At 45.4% G+C, this 26,883-nt stretch overlaps 1 protein-coding gene across 1 annotated transcript in view; it reads left to right on the top strand.

Annotated features, from left to right (window-relative positions):
- The window catches only part of LOC137891619 (intermembrane lipid transfer protein VPS13B-like), a 333,991-nt gene that overhangs the window by 134,959 nt on the left and 172,149 nt on the right, over positions 1–26,883 (top strand). Inside the window, exon 22 of the mRNA XM_068736332.1 lies at positions 12,418–12,551. Within this exon, the coding sequence (XP_068592433.1) occupies positions 12,418–12,551 (134 nt within the window). The remainder of the gene's footprint in view (positions 1–12,417; positions 12,552–26,883) is intronic.

Here is a 26,883-nt window from a genome sequence, read left to right as displayed (position 1 = left end):
GGCGGGACTTAACAAAGGGTCAATTCATCAACTGAAGAAATGCAGGGCAACATACCTTGTAATGGTATGTTATCAGTTAGGAGGAATCTGTAAGTGGACATCAGGGATATTGTGTGGCGATCACAAAAAGCATCTGAAACACAAACACACGTACTGCTCAGTACACGAGGACTCCTCCACTCCTACCTGGGAGGATGGCTGGAGCAGTCGCTCTGTTAAGGAGCTGTCCATGACACGACACAGAGCCGTACTGACTGCAGAGATGGTTTTCATGTCATACTCATGGTGCATTTACGAACCTAATCACCCCCCCCCCCCCCCCTCATGTTCCCCTATACATATTTAATTGATGCGATCCGATGGAGCGTCTTGGCTGGCTTCATGTAACTGAATTAGTTACAGAGTTTAAAAAACGAATAAATAAATATGTAAAAACAAAACAAAAAAAACAGACTTCCCAGCCTCTACTGTTTGACTCTCACGGTGTTTAGGCTCCAAGTCCTCTAAACACTTTAACGGTTGAAACATTCTCTGCCAAAGCAGTGCAGTGAAGAGTCAGGGGAAATAAGCAAGAGGTTGTTTGTCTTTTTTTTCCTTCTTTTTTAAGTCCCTGGGAAATGTGCTCCCAACAGGAGTGATGAATCCCTGTTTTGGGTGAAGTCATCCTGTGGCCGTAAATAACATTGCATGTCTATGACGTCCCCCCCGATGTCAAGTGTTTCGATAGGAAAAATGCTCCTTTGACATTTCGGAGTCTAAAAGAAGGCCATTAGGGCTGTTTCCTTGCTCGCTTTAAAAGCTCACAGCTGAAAGGTCACGCTGCCTTCCTCCTGGTTTTCCCTCTGTTCCTTGTTTCATTCAAAATGAATTCGGCACTAATGGCTTTTCCAAACCGCAGCATCTTTGCTTACTCACATCTCAACAGTATATTCTCTCATTAGGGGTCGTCAGTAAACAGTCACCTTGGCTCCAACACTGCACACGGCGCTAAATCAGGCTGTAGCTCGTCAGCAACACTCAACTGAAGAGAGTACACCGGCCGTGGATGTGCACGGCCTCCGATCCGCCAGCTGTCTAATAGTGTTGCACGGTATGCTGATACTACTCGCTGCAGGCACAGTGTTTTTCTCTTATATGCACGCTCTATACAAGTCTTCTTGCTGACCGTCTACGGCTCGTCGACAAAGCAGACTCACGGATCGAAACATGGCACTGAAGGTACTTAAGGCACGTTATGGTACAATAATTCACTCCTGTTGTTTTAGGGCTTCGTTTCACACCCTCCACTGCTTTTATTAATGAAGACATATATCGTTTTATGGTCAATGTTCTTTCATCTATTACTGATGTTTTAGGTTCATGGTGTGTTATTGTGTGTATTTCTTTTGAGACGGTATCGTGGCAACACTACTATCCATCTCCGTGACTTGATGTCTAACTTCTTGTTTTTCTATCTGGGTAGCAGTCTGTTTGTCTTTTGTCTTGTCGTCTTTTTCTCTTTTCTTAGTCATGCTGTCTGCACTCTGTCTCCCACAAAGGTGTTTGTAAGTGACTAAAAACAAAGCCCATAAACTGGAATTTTAGACAGTTTATGGGCGACCTCGACGACACACGCATATCACACACATGAAATGTTAAGTGGTCAGCACATGTGGGCTGAAATTGTGCCTCTTGGAGTGTTTAGCGACCTATTTGTAGAAGGCATCTCATTGTTGGACTGCATTAGTTAGTTAGAAACATATACTGAGTCAGACTCATGCTCTTTCTTATCCAAATATTTCTCTTGTGAAGTGAAAACAAGACGTTGGTAACTAGGGGCTGGTACTGTATTTTGTTGAAATCCAACCCTCGGTGCCCCAACACTCCAACACTCTACGTTCGCTCGCAAGTAAATGAATAGCATCTTCCCTGGAAATGGCTGCGGTGTTACAGGAGGAGATGTAATGAAAAGTTACAAATTGTTTCCGCGAGCAATCAGAATAAGGAGAGGGCAGAGGCATTTAGCCCTTGTGGTTTCAATCATGGTGAAACAATAAGCCTCCCTGCAGTCAGAAGATCTTAATAGACTGCAGCTCAACGCTGCAGAGAAGGACTTGCAGCACAGCAGGTATTCTGTTTCCTTCATCCTGGAACCGCCTTATCTGTTACATAATAATGCATTCCTTCTACAATTAAATCTACTATGTTTCTCAGTATGCGAGGATGACCACATATCTTGGGACATGAATGAAAAATGTTCTTGGGTTGTTGGTGATACTTGATAGGTTTTTTTTTGAGATTCATGAATTGACTTTCTGTTCCAACTCATTTCTCTTATTAATAGATTGTTCCTGTGATTAATTGGAGGATGATAAACGGAATGTTAATTCCTTATATTCCCAAGGGTTGGCTGGCCATGTTGTTGTGGATACTGGATACACAGAAACTTGATATGCAGACTGATCTATCCTGGTAATTAGCTTTCTCTTGGGTAACAGTTGTGTAATGTAGAATAATGTGGGAAGCGCTGCTTGCTGAGGCAACTCAGGTAAAAATCCACCAACTCCAGTCACACATCAAAATGTATGAAAGCTGCATTGGTCCACAGAGCAAAACTTATAGAGTGCTGCAGGGATGACGCATTTCTGTAGGCCAACCCAGGAAGTCAGCGTCGCTCTGGTTCCCTGGACAATGGGAGTTTGGATTATTGCAGAAAGTAAGTGGCAAACAAACGTTGATGATACTTACATGAAGAAGGAAACTAAGGAAACTTTCCAGTTAGGCTATAAAGGAACTCCACCACTGTCACATGACTTCACCTCACCACCACTAAGCTAAAGGAGGACTAGTGTTGTAGTGATTATATTTTGTAGTCTCATTTAAACACTTGTTAACAGCCATGTTTTTCAAGTCATGTAAAAGCTGCTTAATTCACTCACTTAATTCCTGCAGCACTTTATTAGTTTCACAATAACGGCTCTAAAATTGTGACATACTTACGTTTGTTTTTTTTGCCCTTTTCTGGTTCTGAAAAGTGCCTTAAACTTGCGTTCTTTCTCATGGCCATCAGGGGGCGACTCCTCTGGTTGTATAGCCGTCTATGAGAAAATGACTCTACTTCTCTCTTGATGTATTACCTCAGTAAACATTGTAAACGTGAGTTAATGTTAATGTTATGTTCACGGGTTGCAAAAAGCCAAGATGTCGACGGCCAAAATGCCGAACTCGAGGCTTCAAAACGCTAGTCCACCAACCAATGGATGACATCGCGATGACTACATCTCCTTCTTATATACGGTCTATGATGGGGACGTAGCCGGCTTTACGCTAGCTGCAAAACTATTTCTTTCAAACTGGACGCAGGCCAATAGAAGAGAACAGGCCAAAGAAACGTGGGCATCTCACACTTTTTTAGCAGTTATTGTGAAACCTCTTGGCCGTGGTCATACGGAGCGTTTACACATTTTGACGCGAGACTGGGTTTGAAAGTGAGACTCATTAGAACGCTGGTGAGCCAGGACTAAAAGACCAAAGGTCATGGCAATAACATATGTGGGTCAATTTTTCACCTCATGAGAAGAGCTGCTGACATCTAGCATGTTGTGATTGGAATTAGCCTCCGTAAAGATGATTTATTAATTGCCTTAATAGCTGGATGTTTAAACAGGAGGGAGGTAATGGGAGCTCACTCTGGGTCAGCCCTTAAAGCCGAGTTATTAGTTTATCATGCATGCCTGTGGTGTTTATTCTGTTGACCGTCAGCTGGACATAAAGCTGTCTCCTGCTGTCTCCCGTCAGCACGCTGCGTTTCATCTTCTGCAGCCATTTAGCTGCAGTGAGTGATCTGACGGATTTTTCAGAATCTATTTGTAATTGCTGCGCGTTCTCATCGGGGACATCCTATCCGGCTGTTTAGCTGAGATTGAATCCGTAAGCCATGATGATTTACCAATGGGCAGAGCTGATGTGAATGCAGCTGAGAAATGACCATTGTGTCTTGATGGGCCGTGAGCTGAGCTGTGATGGAGCAAGCTTCTCAGGCAAATTCATAAATTGTATGTTTGTAAGAAATGAATTGAAATTAAGCAGCTAATTTGTCCTCTTTTGGAACGGATGCTTTTTTCTTCTTTTCACAAAATCACCATTTGACATTTTCCTCGATAGTTCCAATGTGCTTGTTCTAACGTGACGACAAATACACGTCCAGATATATGACAAGGCTCGGTTCTAGTTGCCGGCACATCATTTCTCAGGGGACTCTAAGGGGGTTTTATTTTTCAGTCTTCAGTCATCTATGTGGGTAAACAGAGGAGATGTGTGCAGGTTTGTTTGCCAGTTGGAGTCAACACGTGTGTGGACCGCCATTCACAGCGACGCATGGGGAGTAAACACATGAGACTGGCCCGGGCTCAGCAGCGGCAGCCGGCCAACTGGATTGCCACCGGTGCTGCTACTCAGCCGAGCTTCAGGAGAAGACGTCATGAGGCTCTAACAGTAACCACAATGCTGGTGGTTCACTGCAGATTAGAGTGACTTAAGTGTGCAACTCAAAATATTGGCTTGGCTTTTTGCAACCAATGAACGGAAGTGACCGTATTTGGACTGCGGAGGAGTGACTTAGAGACAGCGTGTACGGTCTCTGGTAGAGACCTGTCAATCACAGTAAGCCCGCCTTAAAGCATACTCTGTTTTATGGTCTATTTGACTCTAAATGGACCATAATTTACTAAATGAACATCATGCTGTATTGAAGAAGACTTGAAACTAGCGATTGAGACCATAAACTCATGTTTACAATGTTTACTGAGGGAATAAATCAAGAGAGAAGTAGAGTCATTTTCTCATAGACTTCTATAAAACCAGAGGAGTCGCCCCCTGCTGGGCATGAGAGAGAATGCAGCTTTAAGACACATCTGCATTTGCATCACTTCAGAACCAGAAGTTGCCGCCTGATTGAACACTGAAAAAAAACAATACATTGTACATTCCTCAAAATATTCCTACAGAAACGGTATCAATGGTACAGTACTGTTTCAACTTATTCCTCTTCCTTTAGATTTTCACCTCCAGGTTACAGGCCCCTCTCAGGCACCCACAGTATGTCCTCTGACCATGCATTAAAGTGGTCAATTAAAAATCTAAGTCTGCATGTCCAGAGTGCGCTTGTTTGAGATGCCATTATCAGATTCAATGAGCCGATATGCTGGATGTATGGAATATTGATATAGAGCGGTGTTTTGTTCCGCCCGATTATGAACTGGCGAGCGCGGCCTCTCTCTGTGCCTATTGGTTATCATAGTTTTCCACTGGAGCTATTGATTTCCCCGCAGAAATCACCTTGGGGAATCGTAGAACAAATCATAATCCGCTGGAAGAAAATCATTTTCAGAGTGTTTTCAGCAGTTCAAAGCCTCTTCTGAACAATTGCACTCGCTAGATGTCCCTGCTTCCAATTGGCCACTTGAACGCATGCCTGGCACTTTTATGATGTAAAGCGAGTGTTATGTTGTTTTGTTACCACACTCAGCCTAGCTACAGTTTCGCAGCAATCAAGGGGGGGACTTTCCTGCAGGCTTTCGTAAGGTGCCTGTTAATGTGTAGGCAAATGTACAGAGACACGCAGGGCCAGCTCACCGCAGATCATTTCCCCAGAAAGCACCGAGGGCAAGGTGATATCATACCGGGGGCGGTGTGGGTCTGCCCGGCTCAAGTCTCACCCCCCGTATCCGCTCCGACTCCATTTGGCAACAAGATATTTCACTCTGCCTCTCTGCCTCTCTGGTTTTAGTCGCTACACACGTTAAATATACAGGCCACATGTTACTAAGCGTCGCTGACTCTCAGAACCAGCGTCGGCTGAACTGGAGCCAAGTCAGTTCTGTTGGATGACAGCGACTTTGAACGCAGCACATGGTAACATATATTATAGATATACAGTAGTTACACGTCTGCAATTAAGATTGGCTCTCCATCACATGAGGAATAATGTTTCTTTTTGAACACACTTGAACACACTTACAGTACAAATACTGGTGTTTTTTTATGCTTTAAAGTTATCCTTTTTCATAATTGTATGGCTCTTGTTAGCTTTTATAAAAGCTAATATTTCTGGTCAGTCCATCAGGCTTTTTTCTGACTAATGATCTGGTGGACAGACTAGAGGCTGAGGCCTTTGACCATTAAAGAGGTGTTAACCGTTGTTTTTCTGTGATTATCCTTCAGAAGACAGGGCCGCAGAACGGGCCACTCCGAAAACAAGTCGGCTCTCCTCAGTCTCGAGGTCGATCTCTGTCTGCCCACACCATTACGCCACAAATTGGTTCACATAAAAACTAACCTAAGTATTTTTCTTTATTTGGCCCTAATGAATGTTCTCGTTGGCAGCGGCACGGCGTTTCTGATCGAGAGCCTCCCCGGTCCCGAGCTTCTCATTGTTCTCCATCTACCAGAGTAATGATCTCACTAGCTTTGCTTTTCAATCCTAAAATTAGCCCTGAGAACATACTTCTCTTTGCTGAGAAACTTATCCTTAGGACCTGGCCGCGCTTGTCAAAGGTTGGAAGGAGGACTGTTGTCTTAGTTCCTGTCTGCTAGTGGTCTGGATGATGGGATTAGATGTAATTGTGCTGTTTACTGGGAGCACCAGAAAGAGAAAGCGAGACATGGAAACATTTGCATTGTTCTTATTATCGGTCAGAAGACGATGTCTGGTGGCAGCCTCCTCTGTGGGCCTCACAGAGACGTTTCACTACTGATGGCTTTTCTGTGATCTCAACCCGTAGTGCGCCAGCAAGAAGGTTGGGAACAGGAAGGAAAGTCCAGGTTTCATGGTTGAGAGACGTGTATTGTGGAAGGACATAAATCAATATATTTCTGGAGAAAGAAAGGAACATATGCATGCTTGTACACATGTTTAACAGAGAGAGAGAGAGAACTGATGAGAGGACTTCAGGCAGAACCACACAGTCATACATAGCTACGATCCGAGCCCAAGTAGCCTGATGGAAGTCAGGCAGGTTTTTATTGGCTGCTGTGCGCTTTTCAGAAGGGGATAATATTTTCATTGTGGAGTTATTTATATAGTTTAATTTTTCTGGTAAAGTCAATGATTTATCAAGGTAATGATGGTTGGAATGGGGAAAGAAAACAAGAATGAGGAGGAATAATGAGATAGGAGCCCCCCCCCCCCTCTCACCCAGGAGCATGGCTGCAGTCTGTAGGGGACTCTGGCCTCCGCACACCCATGAGCCGCCCGTACAAACCTCCTCCCCAGGAGTCCAGGACCCTCTGTGTGGGGAATAGATTTGTCCTCATGTATCCCTTCTCTGCTTTTCATGAATGATAAGGGTCTTAGGCCTCTGTGGATGTTGGCTGTGGTTTGTGGGGTTGAAGTGAGAGGAGGAGAGAGGGAAGTTGGGGTGGATTAGTGTGCAGGCTGGAGGGGGCTTGGTTCAAATGACAAAGGAACATGGGGTGGCAGGGGGATTGGAAACCGGGTTGAGATGATTTCACGAGGGATGTTTCAAAGGGTTCTTGGTGTCGCAGTAGGAAGACGTGTCTTTTTTTGTTTTCATTCTTTACATGTTGTGTCGTGGTCTGGCTGGTAAAGACTCTGTGCTCTCCCCTCTCTTTAGGATATAGAGATTGTATAGGTTGGATAGCGATGCTGTGCACGATCGGGCCGAACTCTGCGATCCTCTTCCTCGCTTTTCTTCCCGCCAGAGACATCGGTCTGTCTCCGCATGCCTGACTTGAGAAGTCATCCCTCCTCAGTTACCTTGACTGGTTATTAGGGGACTTCCTAAAGCATGGGGCGAGATCAAGCTCTGAAGACACTGCCCTCCTGCCAACCCCCTCCCCAGTCGACCCGGCCACGCTGCCACTTTTTTCCGCGGCGGCTTCCATAACCTCGTAACGAATGGAGTTGCGTAAATATTTAAACAAACAGAGACTCGCATCCAAAACAAATAGGCGGGCAGGATTATTAAAGAGCCTCATCGTTGATTCTGCACGCAGCTGTAACAGAATATACAACACTTCAACTCACTGTAAACCATTTGTAAAAGGGAACATACCGGGAAGATAGCAGGCGGCTTGGGGAAACCATGGGGCTTCCTCCATCGGGCTGCTTTTTATGGGCGCCTTGCTCAACCACTTGGGAAGGACATATGGCCGCCTGACTGTTAACTCAGAGTGAATTTCAGCGTGTTTTGCTGCAGCGGAATTTTGTTGTAAATCAAATGAGGCAACGCTGATTTGTTTCTCGCCTTTAAATAAACAGTTCACCCCAAAATCTAAAATGCACATTTACCCTCTTCCCCCGTCTAGATTGTTTTTGTGTGAGTTGCCTAATTTTGGAGGTATCAACGTAAAGATGTCTGCCTTCTCTCCAATATAATGACACATGGCTGTCAGCTTGTGGTGCTTTCATTAATGTTGAAAAAAAAATCAACATTAATGTGTCTTTCCAGGAATCATGACCCGGTTACTCATGATAACGCACAGGCCTGGTTGTGAGCAGTTTCATATAGGAACTATTTTCTTTCTACCGAGATACACCCTTGGCTCGTGATGCATCTATTTGGTGCCATGATCGCCACGAGCAGAGTGCCATCTAGCGCCATTAAATTGGAGTGAAAGCAGACATTTCTACAGCCGATATCTCCAACACTCGGCAACTCACACCAAAACAATCTAGACCGATAGATAGCGCTACAGGTAAGAGGAAAAATGTGTGGCCGAGAGACGGGGCTCCGCGTCTCTCGGCCCAGGCCGTGGGCTTAAAAGACCCGGGCCCTTCACTCGTGGGGAGATGCGATGGAGAGGATGAATAGTCACCATCAGAATGTTTATGGGGGACGGGACTGGCAGCCCTGCACAGCAGCCGAACACTGGGAGAGAAAGCGGGGAGTGGTGGGAGAGAGTGAGAACAAAACAGAGGAGAGGAGAGGGGAAAGGGAGGGTGTACGGTCAAACTTTGGCCAATAAGATATTAGCCTAATGGTCTCAGAGAGGGTGAAAATGAGGACATGGCTGAGATGGCACGAGACAGGGGGAATAACCCCACTTTAAGAGGACTCTCAGGACTTGTTAGGCCTGGGCAGGTTTAAGAGCTTTGGGCGCTCCTGTCATATTTCTCTTTCATTTGAATTTCAACCTCTTGTGTTCTCTCTGTCTTTCTCATTCTCTGTCCCTGCCTGCCTCCCTCTTTTTTTTTGTTCAATCCCCTCCCTGCAGAAATGGCGGGCGCCAAGTCACTATAACAAGATATGGCAGTTTCATTCCAAATAATGACCCCAGGATTAACAAACAGAGTCCTGGAATGGTATTTAAAACAAAGCGGAGTGCAGACTGGCCTTGCATTGTTACTGCCTCTGCTGTACTTTAGCACACTCTCTGATTGGTCCAACAGACTCTCTCCTGGGAAGGACATTCACAGTCTTGCCTACCCCCTGAAGTTAGAAAGACTTCTTTGCTTGGTCTATTTCAGGTGAAGGTTAGCCTGAAGGTCTAAAGGATTAGTAAATGTATTAGTAAATTATTCAAATGCAGCCAGTACCACCTTTGAGATGTGGCCACAAGGTGGTAATATCAAGAGGAGGGATGGCTCCTGTAGAACACCACTCAGATGAACATTTTAAAGGTGGCATTGATTTAAAACCACAAGGTGTAGGGTGTTAAAAGTTGAATTTAATAGTGATTGCTACAACTGCAATTATTGGCCCAATTTCAGGCTCTGTGCTCGTATGTACACATGTATTAATACGACCTAATAAAATTAGTTCCACAGGTTTACGCGAGTGCACACTACATGTGGCACGCTGCATACCTACTCACTCACGTAAGCTTGCATTTTCACAATCGCGCATTTAAACTCAAAATGCACAGGTACAAGAGCCAAGTTACAAAAATTCAGAGGCGCACGACCAAGTCCGGAGCCTCCGCACCCCGTGCGCTGTCCGTGATCACGTCATTTCCTCGCGCCGGCTTCTCTGCGGCGGGTATACACTAAGCTTCACGGTGTGTAAGAGATTATTTGTCTAGGTCAGAGGGACTTTGTTCAAGTGTGTTTGGGGAGTGTTTATTCTGTTGTGTGTTGTCAGGTCTGCGTGTGTGGATACAGTCTATGTTTGTGTTTGTATTTTCCAATGTCGTACAGCGCTGCTTGGTTGGACAAAGATGTATTCCGGGTTTGGAAGAGGGGGGGGTGGAGTGGGGACAACCAGGACACTGACGTAAGTAGCGAGACTGTGGTAACCACCAATATTCATTCACACTCACACACTTCAAACAACGCACTGTGTGCACAGACATTGATGTCAACGTGGGTGCACCCCAAAGAACTTCCACATGCAGATGCACCGCTCTGCAGGTCCGGTCCCTGGGGGTGAAGTCTAGACAGCCGGGCCACATGACAGAGACCGGCACCCACAGAGCTCTGTCACGTCTGTGTGGGTCCCCCGCAGAGCAGAGCTCAACAGGAAACGGCTCTCTAATGCAGTGAGACAGGAATACTCTGACACACACAGCCCCTCGACGACAAAACGCTATTGACAACCCAATGATATCACAGCGGTTTTGTGCAGCACATTACTCAGGGAAAGACAGTCCGTGAAACACAATCTGTCCTGTCAAAGTCAATTTCTTCCATGTGCGACCGTGTGTGTGCATATAAGTATATAAAAGTTGGTTGTGTACAAGGCTCACAGAAACAATGTGGTGCACCAATAAGAATGGGGGAGAAGAGTTAATTGGATAATGTGGGTTGTCAAACGCACAGAATATACAGCGCAGTCAAAGTGCTGCGTGTAGTACGTGATGACGCAACGCCGACTCTAGGCATCATGACAGAAACGGTCCGTTCCATAGTCCCCGACTGCCAGAGGCACCTGGAGCCGAGTGTGAGAAAATACTGTACCAGAGTCCAGACACCATGATGTCGGCCTTCGGTCTGGTTTCTTCTTGTTGAACAGGCGCACAGACACACACACACACACACACACACACACACACACACACACACACACACACACACACACACACACACACACACACACACACACACACCTGTGACCTCAGTCAAGCACACGCTCCCATCCACAAGTTTTTAGGCAGGTCGCCACAGCGACTGCAAAACCAGGTTCGGTGACCGTCCATCTTTGCCCTATTGCCCCGGCAACACGCTCCCGTTGCCGTGCCAACCCGTTTGGCTGTTTTTTTTGTGATATGTGGGAGCCGTTCGGCGTCTGAGGAGGCGCTGCGGTTCTGGGACATCGCTGCTGTTTCATGACCACTGTGGGATAGAGCATGCTGAGCAAGGCAGACCTTTTAAATCATGGAATATGTCTTAATGTGTCTTCAGAGGGACCCCCCCCCCCCTCCTTCCCTCACCTCTGACGCCCTGATGGCTTTAACATCCACAGACCTCAGGCTAACCTGGTGCAATATGTGTATACGCCTCTGTCTCATCCATTTCTGCATCTGCGCCTCCCTCTCTCAGTTTCCACTTTGTCTGCGTCTTCTCCTCTCACAACAACTGTCTATTGAACACTTCGACCCTCCGGTTAACAGGGTTGGTGCAGAGGCTAGTCGGCGGGGTTGTTGCTGTGGGACTTGTGTGCTTGGCTGTTGCCATGAGTGTCAGCGCAGACAATCGACCTTCGTCTGGACCACAGCAGGCACAGCAGGCCATGTCATGTCTAGGACACGCTGTGTGTGCATGCATTCTCTCAGTTCCCATAGTTCCCTCTCCTGTAGGAGACAAGAAACCCGAGTGCCAACATTACATCACCTCAATGAAGTGTCAGTTTAACATCGTATAACATGATACTGTATGCTGAATGAAAATAAGGAGTTGAAGGAGACGTATGCTCACTTTCAGGTCTCTGCTATGTTGACGTGCTTTTGATGTTAGCATACTGTCTGTCAGAATATACCTCTGCAGGTATATTTCAACAGCTTTAGTCCATGTTTACTTCCTGTCAGCTGGTATGATTCAGTTCAAGTCACTTCAGTTCAATGTTTAAGAAAAAGATATTTTTCCGAAAGCATCAAAATACAAAAACACAATACTATTATATATTTGGTATTATTATACATGCTTGTTTGAAGGCACAGTTTCTGAATACAGGTTGTGAGTATTTCTCTATGGATTATGTGTTTTAATACTTTCACAGTATTTATTTAGCACTTAGTCCTGCCTTGTCATCAAAAAAGACATGAAGAAGACATAGTTTTTACAATATGGAATCTAAAAATAAAGGTTTAATGCAGGACAGTGCACAGTCTCATGTACCATATATTGATCTTATATTACATTGTAAAGGGTTCTACAGTACTTCTGTGTAATACTCATCAATTACCCAGGACCCTTCATCCCAAATACAAAACTAATTTACTAGATAAACACGGTACTGAAGTACTTTCTGTCTCCTCCAGAATCACGTCCCCTGTCCATACCCATGAAGGTGATGCCCGACACCACAGTGGGGGAGTCGTGGACAACCTCAGAGGAGAGAATGAAGGAGCTCATCGCCCAAGCCTGGGATGTTGTCAAACGCCTTACTCTGCAGGTACCAAACTATACTCCCTGCCATTCTTGTTGTACTCTGACTTGTGTATCAGGTAAGACCCATTTCCTTGGGTTGGTGGCCTTTGATGTCGCTCATCAGTAAATGATGAGCAAGATTTCACTGCATCCAGTCCTTTTGATGGCAGAGGAGTCCAGTGGCATGTCCCTATAGAACTGAGGGGTCAAGGCCCCATGTCAACAAGAGTCCACCCAATCACACCTTTTGTATAATGACAATAACAAATCCTTGAATCCTCCGCTTCCCAATATCTGTACCACATTTATTTTTTGCGTTCAAGCATCAGGAAAAAGGCCTACTTAGTGCTCTTTGACTTGACTTCATACAGACGTTATTGGCCGTCACACACATCAGGGAGCAGTTTCACATTTCCAAACTCCAGATCTACTTAAGGGACCATTAACCCCTCTCCCTGTCCTCCTCTGTCTCTCTGAGGCTCGGAGCTTTAGCTTAGCCTGGCCCAGCTTCTCTCTCTCTGTGGTTTGTGACCATATGGCTTCTAGGGACCTTTGTTAGCTTGCCATTTGTTATGCGTAGCGTCTGGTGTCTCTTTGTGGCTGAATCTCTGTTTGACTGTCTGGCTCGCTGGACGTCCCCTCGTCCGTCCATCTAAGTGTCTGACTGGGTGGTTAAGTGCTCCCATTGTGTGGACGCTCGCTGCATCTTGACTGGACCGGTTAGCAGAGCCCACATCACAACCAGACCCATCTGAAATATATCAGGAAGTGCCGACAACCCTCTGACAGGGCTCCTCTTGATGCAGGACCAGAACGTCATGGTGTGTGCACACGTGTGTGTCCACGCACTCTGTACTCATGTGGTTCTGCACATTCCTGATTGACGATTATGTACATCTTTGTGTTACAGTAGGTTCATGTATGACTGCTGGTCTACAGGATGCAGACGTTACTGGGATGTATTCTTTTAGCATTTCTCTTACTCAACTTACTTTGTTTCTCCACTGTAAACATCAGAACTGTGTTAAAATACTTCACTGATCTGATCGTAACTATCCCACAGATCACTGCAGCATGGAAGTATTTCCTCCGTCACACTCAAACAACGCGATGGTCACATGGTGACGACAACTGACTATCATCTCACACATCACTACAGGGATCATAAACGAAATTTACGAACTTCTACATTTAACCCATCCCTAGCTTATTGGGAGCAGTTTGGGGTTCAGTGTCTTGCTCAGGGACACTTCGGCACAGGACTCGTAGCAGTCAAGGATCGAACCGGACGACCCTCTCTTCACAGGATGCTGTTTTCATACCTTTTACGGCAGTGTGTTGTTTCTGCAGGCGGATCATCACAGGAGTACACAGAAGTTTTCTCTTAACAGGGATACTCCGTTCCAGGGAAATAAACTAAATCAGTTTTTAATGTGAATACGGCTTTTTGTGCATGTAAACAATAGCCAGTGATGCAGAGGTCCAACCAACCATTCTTAATTCATCTTAATTCTTATTGCTAGGACCACACAAACTGACGTCAGTCAAACTTGAAAGGGGGCATGACGCATGTGAACTGAAATAAGGCTTCAGAGCCCGGGTCCCATGTCAGCCCATTGAGCTGTTTACAGTACTTCCACAAAAGTTAACTCAACCCGTTAATAGTTTGCTGAGCCCGTCATAGCCTCCACTTCCCTCTGTCCCCCTCGGCTGTGCGACCGGGACCACACTGCGTACTGCAGCAGTAATTAGGAAACAGTCTGTCCCGCTGACACGGGGGTGGAAGCGGACCAAGCCCGAACAAACCGACAGCTGGTACCCCGGGCCTTGGATATCCCCAAACTTAAAACCACTCCATTTATTTTAGTGCGGTGTAAACAGAATACCTAATGGCTCACACTTCTGCTGCACATGTGCCCAATTTGGCATGTGGGGCTCTCTCGGGTTTTTTTTTTTTGCAGAGAGGAGCGGGGGGGGGTGTAGAGCGAAGGTGGCGGAATGAGATGGGGGAGGGAAAAGTTGCAAAAATAATGTATTATTCTACGGCTGCTGAGACCACTTTAGGCTGTTTAAACAGAATCGGGACACGTGATAGCTGGTGATTGTGTAAATTGTTTTTAAATTCTCATTGTCCTGCTCTCAGATGCAGCCACGATGCTTCGTGTGATGTACATTCTTTAATACGGATGGTAAGAAGGTAGAGGTCTTGCTCAGATTCTCGACTGCAGATGCAGATTGGAAAAGCTACAGTACACGAGGCTCACATTTTCAGCCATTGTCTGTTGTCATTTATTCCACCAGTGTCAGCAGTTCACAAAGAGCATAGAGTGGAATAAAACACGCTGTGTATTTTCATCTTGGAGTCATACATTTCAAGGTCTAATGCACTCTGCTGCATCATCCTTTATCTTACCTCAAGGAACCTACAATAAAAAAAAAATCTGTGCAAGCACTTCTGTCCCACTGCCCTGTGCATTTCATTACAGTGTGACTTGAGTGTAGCTATGTAATGTCTTATATCCCACTCAAAGTCTAAAACCAGAACAGCAGCTGGAAAAAGCCGAACATGCGCTGCTTCTATTTGTAGCCTTCTTCACACCATACTTGTCTTTTTCAATGACAGGCCGAGTCAGCATTCATTCCCGGTGATGACCCCATCACACGCGGTTAATGTACAAATTATTATCTGAATCCACGAGTGTCACGCTCTATCTGTAGCCGAGTGCTTCAACTAAAACCCCAGAAATGATTCGGAGCCGGGGTTCCTCTGTGACTTCAAATCCTGGCCTGTCTCAGTTCATAGCACCCTCTGCTCCCGTTACCTCACAAGGAACGATGGGCGATTCTCAGCCTGCAACGAAAACGGACAAAACGTTATCGTAATCCATTCAGAAGCCATCAGAGAACTTCTTTTAATCTCCTTAAGGAACTGTCCATGATAAAGACAGACCTGCTAGCCCAAAGAGAGACGCTTCAGTTTACACATGAAGCTATGCCAACCACTGTCTGAACCAGTCATTGATCAGTGTAGATACTCCTCGGGAAAGATGAACTGAGAGAAAGAAGAAAGGACCGCTTAGTCCTTTTTCCGCTAAGTCCTTCATTCGCTAAGACCAAACGAGCCAGTGTCTTTGTCCCACCATTGCAACACAGGCGTGGTGAGGTCAGAGAGACGTACCATCCAAACTGAGCCCCTCAGGCCCAAGATGGCAGAGTCTCGTTCAGATTACGTACAGCAAAGATCATGAAAGATGTGTGTGTTTTTCCCCCAAAGAGGCCACTAGTCTCCTGGTCATGCAAGGCTACGATATGTGTAGGTGGTGTTATTCTAGTAGTCACTTCACATTAGGCCTGAAGGGCAGCGCTGCAGTTGTCGCCCAGGCCAGAGTGGGCTGGCTCATCTTCAGATGGCCACTTGCCCTCAGCCTTGGAGCTCTGACCCTCACTCTTTATCCAACTCATCTCGGTACTCCTCGCACACAGCACATCTCTGGAGCTCTCTTACCTTCTCGTTTCTCCCCCTCGCTTATTTCCTCTCTCCCGCGACTCACCCTTGCCCCTTCTCATCCTGTCATCTCCCCCTCCTCAGCCCCGTCCTCCCCGGGGACGCCTGCGTTCTCCGCGGGCCCTGATAATAATTGCCAGTGATCAGGAACGGTGATTCTATTTCAGGAATTTTGCAATAATTCCTTCTATTTAACACATGAATGTGTTCAGCGCTGGCAAAGGAGCACGTTGCTACCAAAACTGAAATGGGATCTGCTGAAACAGAGAGCCCGTTGCCATGGAAAAATGAAGTAACACTGCTCCCTGCAGCTGCCATGCATTAATGAGTAGGATATATTTTTTTTGTGAGAGAGAAAAAGGAGGAGAAGAAGTGGTGGGGTAGAAAAGGTAGAGTGTTGGAAAGGAGACGGTTAGGAAGCGAGTGAGGAGGATAAAATTAAAATCTGCAGGAGGAAAAGCGAGAGAGAGATAGAAAAGGAGGATCATGTGTACTGTATGTTTGGTGTGGCTCAGACGGAGCTGGCCAGATGGTTTCCATGAACAGGATCTGACCCCCGGCTGGAGCGCCTTCTGCAGGCACATTACTTCATCCTCTGCCTCCCCCCTTCCTCCATCCTATCATCCCTGCACTCAACACCTTACCCCGTCTGTCTGTCAAATCGCACAACTTCCAATTGATTTGCAAGTACAACTTTATTTTTTGTGCCACTTAATGTTTATATGTGGGTTGGGGTAATAAATTGTCAGCTTTTCAAACTTGTCATTTTACATACCCTGAGGGTTGCTTTTCATCAAAATCATAAAAGAAACATTTTTCGGTAGATATTGCAACATCAGGTGTCCTATGATGGAGGAAGTGCATGACTTTACATTCATATCAATATATACAGTCGGGGCCATAAGTATTTGTACTATGACACAACTTTTCTAATTTTGCTTATTTACACAACTCCAATGGATTTGAAACTAATCAGTCAATATGTGGTTGAAGTGTAGACTTTCAGCATTAATTCAATGTCTAAAACCAAAAAATCACAATGACCGTTTAGGAATTACAGCCACTTCTACTGAGGCTCAAAAGTAATTTGACAATTGTCTGACAAACAGTTTCATGGCCAGATGTGGCCTGTTCTGTCACTATTTCATGACAAATAGGATTCAAAATGTTATATTTGCAGTTGGTAGTTGGTCCTTGGAACTCTCAGCATGCGGACCAAAAAGGTGTCAATGCAAGTGAAGGAGGCCATTATTGGGTTACTGAAGTCAAGAACACTGGAGGAGGTAGGCGTTCCATCGTTAAAGTCTACAACCAAGAATCTAATTCCAGAAGGTTTACAACAAGGTGCAAACCACTGGTAACACTGAAGAACAGGAAGGCCTCATTAGACTTTTAGTTAGATAAAACCAAGTTAGACTTGTACCAGAATGATGGGAAGAGAAAAGTGTGGAGAAGGAAAGGAACGGCTCATGATCCAAAGCGTACCACATCGTCTGTTTAACATGGTGGAGGCAGTGCTTTGGATGGGCATGTATGGCTGCCAATGGAACAGGGTCACTGGTGTTCATCGATGATGTCACAGCTGATAGAAGCAGCAGGATGAGTTCTGAGGTGTTTAGGGCTAAACTATCTCTTCAGATTAAGACTAATGCTACAAAACTGATTGGATGGCGCCTCACAGTGCAGATGGATAATGACCTAAACCATGCTGTAAAAACAACCCAAGAGCTTCTTAAGGCAAAGGAATGGAATATTCTTCAATGGCCAAGTCAGTCACCTGATCTCAACCCAAGTGAGCAGCTTTTCACTAACTGAAGATAAAACTGAAGCAGAAAGACCCACAAACTGCAGGCTGCACTAAAAGGTCTGTCAAAGCATCTCAAGGGAGGACACTCACCGTTTGGTGATGTTTATGGAGCCAGACTTCAGGCAATCATTGACTGCAAAGTTTTTTCCTCCAAGTATTAAAAATAATGATTATATTCACAATAATGTTAGTTTGTCCAATTACTTTTGAGCCTCTGAAAATGGGGATGACTGTGTAAAAGTGGCTGTAATTCCTAAACGGTCATTGTGATTTTTTTGTTTTAGACATTGAATTAAAGCTGAAAGTCTACCCTTCAACCACATATTGACTGATTATTTTCAAATCCATTGGAGTCAAAATTAGAAAAATTGTGTCACAGTCCAAATACATATGGCCCTGACTGTATATATCAAGCCCCAGCGCCAGCCATGAATAGGGCCATAAACTAGTCCAGATTTCCACTTAAGACACTTAAATCACAACAGTTCAGTAACATATTAGAATAAATAGAATGTAATGAAGTAGTAATTATCACCCTCACAAACAACAACCACTCCCAGTGCATTTCAAACATAGAAATCACTGGGAGTTAAACCACACATGCTCACACTCTGACTGGAATCCATGTATTTGCTGTATTTATCACAATTAAAAACTGACAACACAAGTGCTAGTATAGCATTTGAAGAATCTTTATTGAGAGCAGCAAGTGAATCTCACTGCCGAAAGTCTCACTGTGAGAAAACGCAAAGCTGGCCAGATGAACCAAACAATACGTTTGAATAATACTTTTGCCTTTATGCTAAAGCTTAAATTGGGAGAAATATAATGTTCTCTCGATGGAGCCACTGCGCTCAACGTGGCAACCCACCAAACGTAACAGACAACGAGCTATCTGACACGCCCATCATGGAAGAACAACATTCTACACGCTACGCTAAACTAGCTTAGCAGGAAAACCAACAGCAGCACACACGCTACAAACTCTCCCCGCAGCGTTTAGGTAGCTGTTCCTACTGATTCAAACAGGGCTAAAGGTATAGCTATAGCCGCGGATATGAGACCCTCCTCTGGAGTGGAAAACCAGGCTGTACGAACACGCTTAATGCTATTGAGCCCCTTGACACAACTCACTACTCACAAGTCCATTTCTCCAGACCATAATTCCTGATTTGTAAAAGAAAGCAAAAGCCCAAACAGAGAATCAAATGTCCGAAGCACCCGCTGCTGCTCTGACAACAGACGGCCGGACGTCACGGACTACACTAAGCTAGCTGACTGTAACGACACAATAGGCCGACGTCATTAATCTAACGTCACGTAACGGCAGTGCAGTGGATCTGTGGCCTCCTCCAAAGATCAGAGAGAGTGACCTTCTTTCACTGAAGCACAACAGCAGCCCGCGTGTTAAAGACAAAACAGGAGTTGCTGCAGCTTCCTGTACACAAATTAATCCGTCATTGTTCAAAGTAAAAAAAGAACATACTTCTTGATGGCATTTCTGCTTTTTTGCTGTATTGAACCGCGCCGTACCAAACCGTGGCACCACTGTATTATATTGAACCGAACCAAGAATTTTGTGAACCGTTACACCTCTAATATATATATACATACATGTATGGATCTGGAGCCTCGATAATGAATTGGATCGGTCCCATCTCTAACAGTATTGCACCTTTTTGAGTGCATATACATCTGCATGCTAGCATACCTTGCTGCATGCTGCCAAACAGACTACTGTCAGGATGTAACTGAAATGAATTCTATATATTCTGACAGTGGCACAACAGGAAATGACTGTGGTGTTCTATGTTTAAGAGCACGGGGGAAATGAGCAGGCCTTTATTCTAGCTCACAGTCCCTGGTTGGCTAAAAGAAAGCTGTGTGCTGATTGGCTGTAGTGCAAACAAAGATAAAGGGTTAATGCTGGGGTGTCTCTCCTGTCCCACGGAGAGGGGAGCCGGAGAGCAAAGTGGAAGGAAGGAGAGGAGAGGAGGAAGAGGAGCGTATTGGGGGAATAGTGAGAGAAAGGGTGTACATTCTCTCCTGATTACACACTCATCCTCTCTGGTGTCGCCTGATCTAAATGAAGACTGCACAATGTCACTGTAGACGTGCCATTTAGCGACTGAGAACACTGTGCATGTGTGTGTGGCCAGATTCCCGTCCCATCATCTGCTGCTGTGTCAATACGCCGATGACCTCACAGCCATTACAGGCGCACACACGTATTTGACCCTCTCACCGGGCCACGCTGGAAAAGTGCTTACCGGGATTCTCTTGTGTCTGTAACCTCTTGAACCTCAGAGGCCTGGAGACCTGGAACTGATTTTCATCAGGATAAAAAAACAAAAAAAAACTCACAGCAGCTAGAATTTCAAGATTGAGATGTTTTAAAAAATTGTCAGGGAAAAGTGATTGTGGTTTTCACCCTGACCTTCTGAATGTGTTTGTGGAACGCTAATTTGGAGGTGAATCTGGTTTGTTGGGGTATTGCATCCACCAGGCTTGTCTCAGGATGGAGGAGGAAGTCGTGCCAAACACAGGTCAGATCAGATCAGAGGTTACACAACGGCCCAGTTGGGCCTACTGGTTTCGGTCGTACCGCAGGAATCAACAGTGGTGAACATTTACCAGAGTAAGCCAATAAAAGCTCTTTTCATCTGCACTCCAGCACCAATCGATCTAACTTGGCCCAGTGTTACATACTGCACAACATACACAGCCATCTCCACTCACTACAGCTGGCCCAGAGCAAAACGGTCTGGCCACACCGCCACACCACTACATAAACCAAGCCGAAGCAGAGGCCAACCTGCTCGCCATTAGTCTGTCATATAGTGTACGTGAGAGCTTTAACCGAAGCTCTCAGCTACGGCCAGGTGATGTGGAGAAAGTCAGATATCCCTCTATTTCTGGACCAAATACCACGATACTGATATTGTTACAATACAGCAGTCTGGTAAATTCTGAAAATGACATCACTTTATTATAATGCAGCCTTTAAAAGCACGACATTAATGCTATATTACAATAGTACAATGTCCAAAATCGATATATAGTCTCAAGTCATGCTTCAAGGGAACCTCAATGATATTCAAGGCTTAAATAAAGGTTTGAATGAATATCACGGTATTGATATAGTATTGCTACATTGCTCATCCCTGTACCCTGTATCGTGCATAATCTATTGCCTGACCTTTAGCCCAGTCCAATTCACCCCCATCTCTAAATGTCCGTGGCCCTGTTCAGCGGAGGCCTCAGCCATCACATCAGAGTACTCCCAGTCATGGCCCCCCTCTCCCAGTGCATCTTTAACCCTAGTTTGGCATGGCCTCCCCTTAGACCCCCTCCATTATGGAGTGGGGGGGAACAGGGCCAAGCCAGGCCGGCCGCGCTGCTTAGGCCACTGTTGGATCAATAAACGCAGCGATCAAAGTCGCAATTAACCCACCGCGCTAACACAAACAGCCGGGGCCCAGCAGAAACAAACAAAGCCTTCATGTCACCTAAAACGTTTATTTTTGCAGATTTCCACCTCGGCCAGGGAGACCTCCAGCGCTTGTCAGCTTCTGTAAGCAGTGTTAGAGCGGAGGAATGCGGGGCCACAGGGATGGCTGGCTGCCTGGCTGCGCCGCCGTGCCAGGCCACGAGCTTATTGCTCGCGGTGGCGTGTGGGTGAGACCCGGCCTATCTGTTGTCAGGAGGCATCACGCTTGGATGCCTCTCTCATAGACATTAGGGAGGAGAGCTGCTTTCCGAGGTCGCAGGGGAATTAAAAAAACGTAATTTGTGTACACCCCTGCACCGCAACACACATGTGTGCAGCGTCATCTTCAGATACACACATTAATCACGTTCATTTACAGGAAGACACTATTTACACCATTACAAATGTGTTTTTGGACGGAGCTGAAAATGCAAAAGGATGTGCAGAAGGGGGGGGGCAGAAGGTTAACAGTGGGTGGGTTATCCAGAGAGACTGTGTAGTGGGGGGGTTTTGCTCTGTGGACCTTCTGTTCATCTGACCGGCCACTTAGGAAACACAGTGTCCCGTCTGGTGCAGGCACAGGAAGATTACATTTGGAGAGCTATCAGGTTTTTAAAAACAAAGGGATGTGTTTTCCGTTCGCTGCAGATCTCTCCTCTGAGATTTTTTTTTTCTGCTCCGGAGTTGCAAATATTTTCACCCAGGACGCTGGGAGGGTGTTTCTAATTTCCTCTCCTCTATCTCTGGGTGATTTCCTGTGTGTAAAAAGCGAAAATGAGGGGAAAAATGTGTCAGCACGTACGTACTCGAGCGCGCAACTTTACGCGTGTTTGAGCTTCACGTGTTGTGGGGTCGCTCCGCGAAGAGGTGATCTCGGCCCACGGGGTTTGTGCTGCGCTGAGGTCTGCACAGAGTCGGGCCTCACCGTTCCTCTTCCCTGCGGTGAAGTGAAAACAATGAGCCTCAACAGCGGATCTGACCACAGCACCACTGAACAAATGTCAGACACGTCCCTCACTGCCTGGGTCCAAGATAGATGACTGTGACTGAGATTGTATTCAATGCTGTCAGGAGTTTGTAGCAACACAGCTGTCCTGCTGAAAATATGTTTCCAGGAGAGCATGCACCGAGTATTATGTCTTTGTTGTATTAATACAGGAAGAAAGTAGGCCCAGGTTTGTTAAGTTCACGGGCTCAGTGAGGACAGCTAAGGGAAAGTAAAAGACTCTTCTGTAGTTTGATAAACAGCACTTTACACAGGAGAAAGGTGGCTCAGATAGTAAAAGCTCACTCTCATTGGAACCATTCATGCATGTTCTCCACTGTTTTAAGCAGTGATAGTACAGAGCTGCAGAAATGAGACCTAAAACCAATAAATGAGTCAGCATTTTTGCACTTTTTGACATAAAATACATCAGTAAATACCCCTCTGATGAACTTTGAAGCTTTAAAAAAGGCGGTTGCTGCTAAGTGGCGTACTTCGTTTATAGCCTAATGTTAGCTTTTTTCTTCTGCTGATTGCATTCACGCTTCAAATACCATAAAAATGGTGTTTATTTGTGAAGATTATCTTGATAAACAAAATGTGTAGGTATCATAAATTCTTGTTTTTAAAGCTTATTTTCTGCAATAATTCAAAATCCAATGGAAAAATCCCATTGACTTTGTGTTGAGGGAACCAGTGTGATTCCTGGTTGGCCTACAAAAATGCATCATCCCTGCAGCACTCTGTAGTCTTTGTTGTTATAGCGACAATCCCAGATTTCTCTTTCACAAGACGGGACTTTCTACCTTTACTGCAGAGTCACTCCACGTCTGAAACGTTTAACTGTACTTCTTAGAATGACAATCTGAGAATCATGCACTCACAGCTGAAATTGCTCCTCAGCGTAGACAGGCTGTCCTCTGTCCAACTCACTGTTCTGTCATTTACTGGCGAGGCCCGGCCGATCCTAAGAGCCTCCTGCGGTTATATAGGCCATTTCCACATGGCCCCAGCCCTTTAAAGACTAAGTGTGTTTGGCCCTCAGCTTCCTCTCTATTAGAACCTGCTCTGCTGGAACCAGATAAACCGTCTTCACAAAGACTCAAGGGAGAAATGCTGCACAAGGCAGATCATACGCTCCCAGTACTGCTCAGAAGACGACGAAGTGAGGGGACGCTTTTTGCGGGGTATTAAGACTGAAAGATTTGAAACAGGGTCCACACATGTGGCTGGATTCTGAACGCTATCTGACGGAGCGGGGATGTGATCAGGAATAAAACTGAGCAGGACTTGCCACAAAGAATGAAACAATCCCATATTTAGAACTCTGTGATGTGACGCCAGGCGGAGATGAGAAGGAAGAAATAGACAAAGAAGAAAAAAGTCTTCAGGCGTCTTAACGTTTAATCAAAGTACTTTCCAAATGGATATGTTTCAGGTTTTTCAATGTTTCTGGCTCTTTCGTTCGCCTGTCTCTTTTCTAGTAGTATTTATTTACTCCCGACAGCATGTGCTGGCTTCCTGATCCAGAATCCAGATTGAATTAGAGCCTGTGTGATTGTAGATCAAAGTGTAAGAAGATCCTTGTTCATTTAGAGGCCTGAGAGGAAAGGATCAAGGCCTAAGTCTCAGGATAAGCAACGGTCACCTACTAAATAACCACGCTGTCACTCAAAAACCACTGGCTCGCTCATTCTTCAGAGCCGTGAGGCTTTTTACTGAGTTTGTCAGTGCGTACTGAGAGCTAGATGACTATATTATTTCCAGCTAGTCCCGGTCCCCCCATGGCTGTGTACTGTCAGCTCTCTCATCTCTAAATGAGCAAGCCAGACAACACAGACAATTTCTCCAAATACCAGGGAAGTACTGATGAAAGGCAGCGATGAGGAAAATGCATCTTCAAAACTGCAATCAGCACACACAATCTTTGTTCTGTCTCTGATTCAATGAGTAGTGAGAAGTATGCAGCAGCCAGCTTGTTGCCCTAAACCGTGGAATGTATGTAAGAAGGGGAAGTAGTCATTGATTTGTGGACTACGGTTTTGAAGCCTCTGGGTTTGGCATTTGGGCCGCCACCATCTTTGTTTTTTTGCAACCAGTAATGACACAAGAGGGCGGAGCTAAGTACAACCACCGCTGAATAACACATTTTTAGGCAACCAAAAATGTTCAACATCATGCTGTATTGAAGACTTGAAACTAGAGATTGAGACCATAAACTCATGTTTACAATGTTTACTGAGGGACTAAATCAAGAGAGAAGTAGAGTCATTTTCTCATAGACTTCTATACAACCAGAGGAGTCGCCCCCTGATGGACACTAGAGAGAATGCAGCTTTAAGACACTTTTCAGACCAAGAAGTTGCCGTCTGAACTAAACCAGCTCAGCAGCCAGCAGTAGTACAGAGAGGGATATAACCTTATAACTTGAGCAGTGTTGTGGTAACTGAGTTCATTGCTGTTGCAGGTGCCATCCTTCAGAGGAAGTGGTGAGCACAGCATCAAGTCTTTGCAAGGATATTAAAAAGAGATGGGGGGGGGCTTGCCTTAGCAGCGCTTGTTTGAAGAAAAAGAAGACGGGAGATGTTAATTCAGGTGTTTTGGCTTGAAGACATTTTTTTTTTGTTTTACGTGTTTTAACTTTTTCATTCTGAATCTGAATGGGCTTTTTCATTTTTTCTTTAAACGATTGATAACTGCACTTGCAAGGGGTTGTGTTAAAGTTTACATGTGAAACAATGCAAGCGCACATATGATGTGTGCGTGCGTGTGTGCTTTAGTAAGTGTGTCATTTGAGCATGTTTTCACAGTTAAAGCCTGGCGCGTGCAGCCTCATAAGGAGTCGATTGGCTTCAATCTTTCTTTTTTTTAACGGAGATTTCCTGGGCAAAATTGAAAAGCGTTTCGGCTGTTTTTGAAGTATATTAATAGAGTGTGCTGCGAGTGATACACCCTGGCCTCAATACACACACACACACACACACACACACACACACACACTCACTCACTCACAGCGTCCTTCAGTGTTTTTTCCTGAATTAATCCGTCATTAGAGGCAGTGGGTAACTGAACCAGTCCCACCGCTGACACTTAACTCCATTTGTTATGTTTAAAGATTTTGTTTCACTTTGACAGGACATGATGTCATTGGACGAAAGGAATGAGAAATGATGACTCTTTGACTCCTCTTTTTCCCCACTGAACCCTCAGCAGTGACATATATACCATATGAGCACACCTGCCATTTTTGATCTTCTAACAGTAGGCTTCAACTTGACTCCAAATCCCTCCGATAATCCCGAGTCCCCCATAATGTGGTCGAGCTCCAGATGCCCCTCTCATAATCCCAAATGAAAGTCGACCCCTTGTGATTGTTAAAACATGAGTCACACATACACACTCGTAAAAGTTCCGCGTGGCCCCGTGCTGCGTTTGTTGTTTGTTGTACCTGAGTCCTTTCCAGAGGCCGTCTCTCTGTCACATTGTGCCGCAGTCTTATTCCACATTACCCCGAACCCCTCAGAGGGTAAAGTTGTGTAACAGATATTCCACACTGCAATTATGCCTCTGGCTTTCAGATATTATTTGTGCCTCGTTTCTATTTTTAAAAAATCATTTCAGAATTTTCCTCTTGCTATACTTGGAAAAGCTGCCTTTCCACGGGTCTACCCAAACAGAAAAGAAATACATTCTCACCATCTTATTATGGATACAAATGTAATTTAGTTTTGCTGAGCCCCTGTGAGTGGCTTGTAAATACAGTGACATGCCGCAAACGTTGCCCTCTGCTTCCCGGGCGTGTGACGCAAAGAAGTTTTAGGACGACCTGGCGTACCGGTCAGTTTCCTGTCCTGTCATTCAGGATATTGAGCATGCTTTCTCTCTCTCTCACTCACACACACACACACACACACACAAACCTGGCATGCCTATCAGCTCGCAGTAGGGGGACATTGTCACACAGGCTAACTGCTTCCAGTGCTGTGTTTATTGGCCTGTTACAGAGCTGTTAAACACAATTGTGTGGAATACCAAACACGACCCTGCACAACCTCAACTCAACTTTTACCCCCGAAGTTGTGACATGAAACATACACTCCCACTTTGACCTGTTAGTACAGACAACTTTTTTTTTTTTTTTTTTTGGCTGTGTATGCAACCATTCACAAACACTGGATTCCCCCTCTGCTCCCACCACCTCTCTCCTCTTACCCTTCCTCGAGGGTTTCCTTTCCTTTCCTTGCTCCGGTCGCAGCATCTCTTAACGCAGACTTTCCACCACGAATCGATGCGCGGTCATGGTGAGAGACCTGGACACAGACAGCCAGGACCTCAGCAGGCATGGATGAGTTTAGGGGGGTGGAGGGAGAAGGGCCGTCAGTGGTTTTGGCAGCAGTCGAAGCAGTGATGCATATGGGACGTTCTGACCTCACACTATTTCTCTCTTTTGGATCTGTCAGCGCTGCTCGGCGGTGCCAGCGCTCCTCTTCCTTGCCCTTTGTTACCCCTGTCGCCTTTGTTTGGGTACTGTGTGTGTGTGTGTGTGTGTGTGTGTGTGTGTGTGTGTGTG

The sequence above is a fragment of the Cebidichthys violaceus genome, unplaced genomic scaffold (genome assembly GCF_023349555.1).
Source record: "Cebidichthys violaceus isolate CVI_PGR_0920_01 unplaced genomic scaffold, fCebVio1.0.p SCAF_7, whole genome shotgun sequence".
NCBI lineage: Eukaryota > Metazoa > Chordata > Actinopteri > Perciformes > Stichaeidae > Cebidichthys > Cebidichthys violaceus.
Note: the sequence above shows the minus strand (reverse complement) of the source record. Positions and strands in the feature narration are given on the sequence as shown.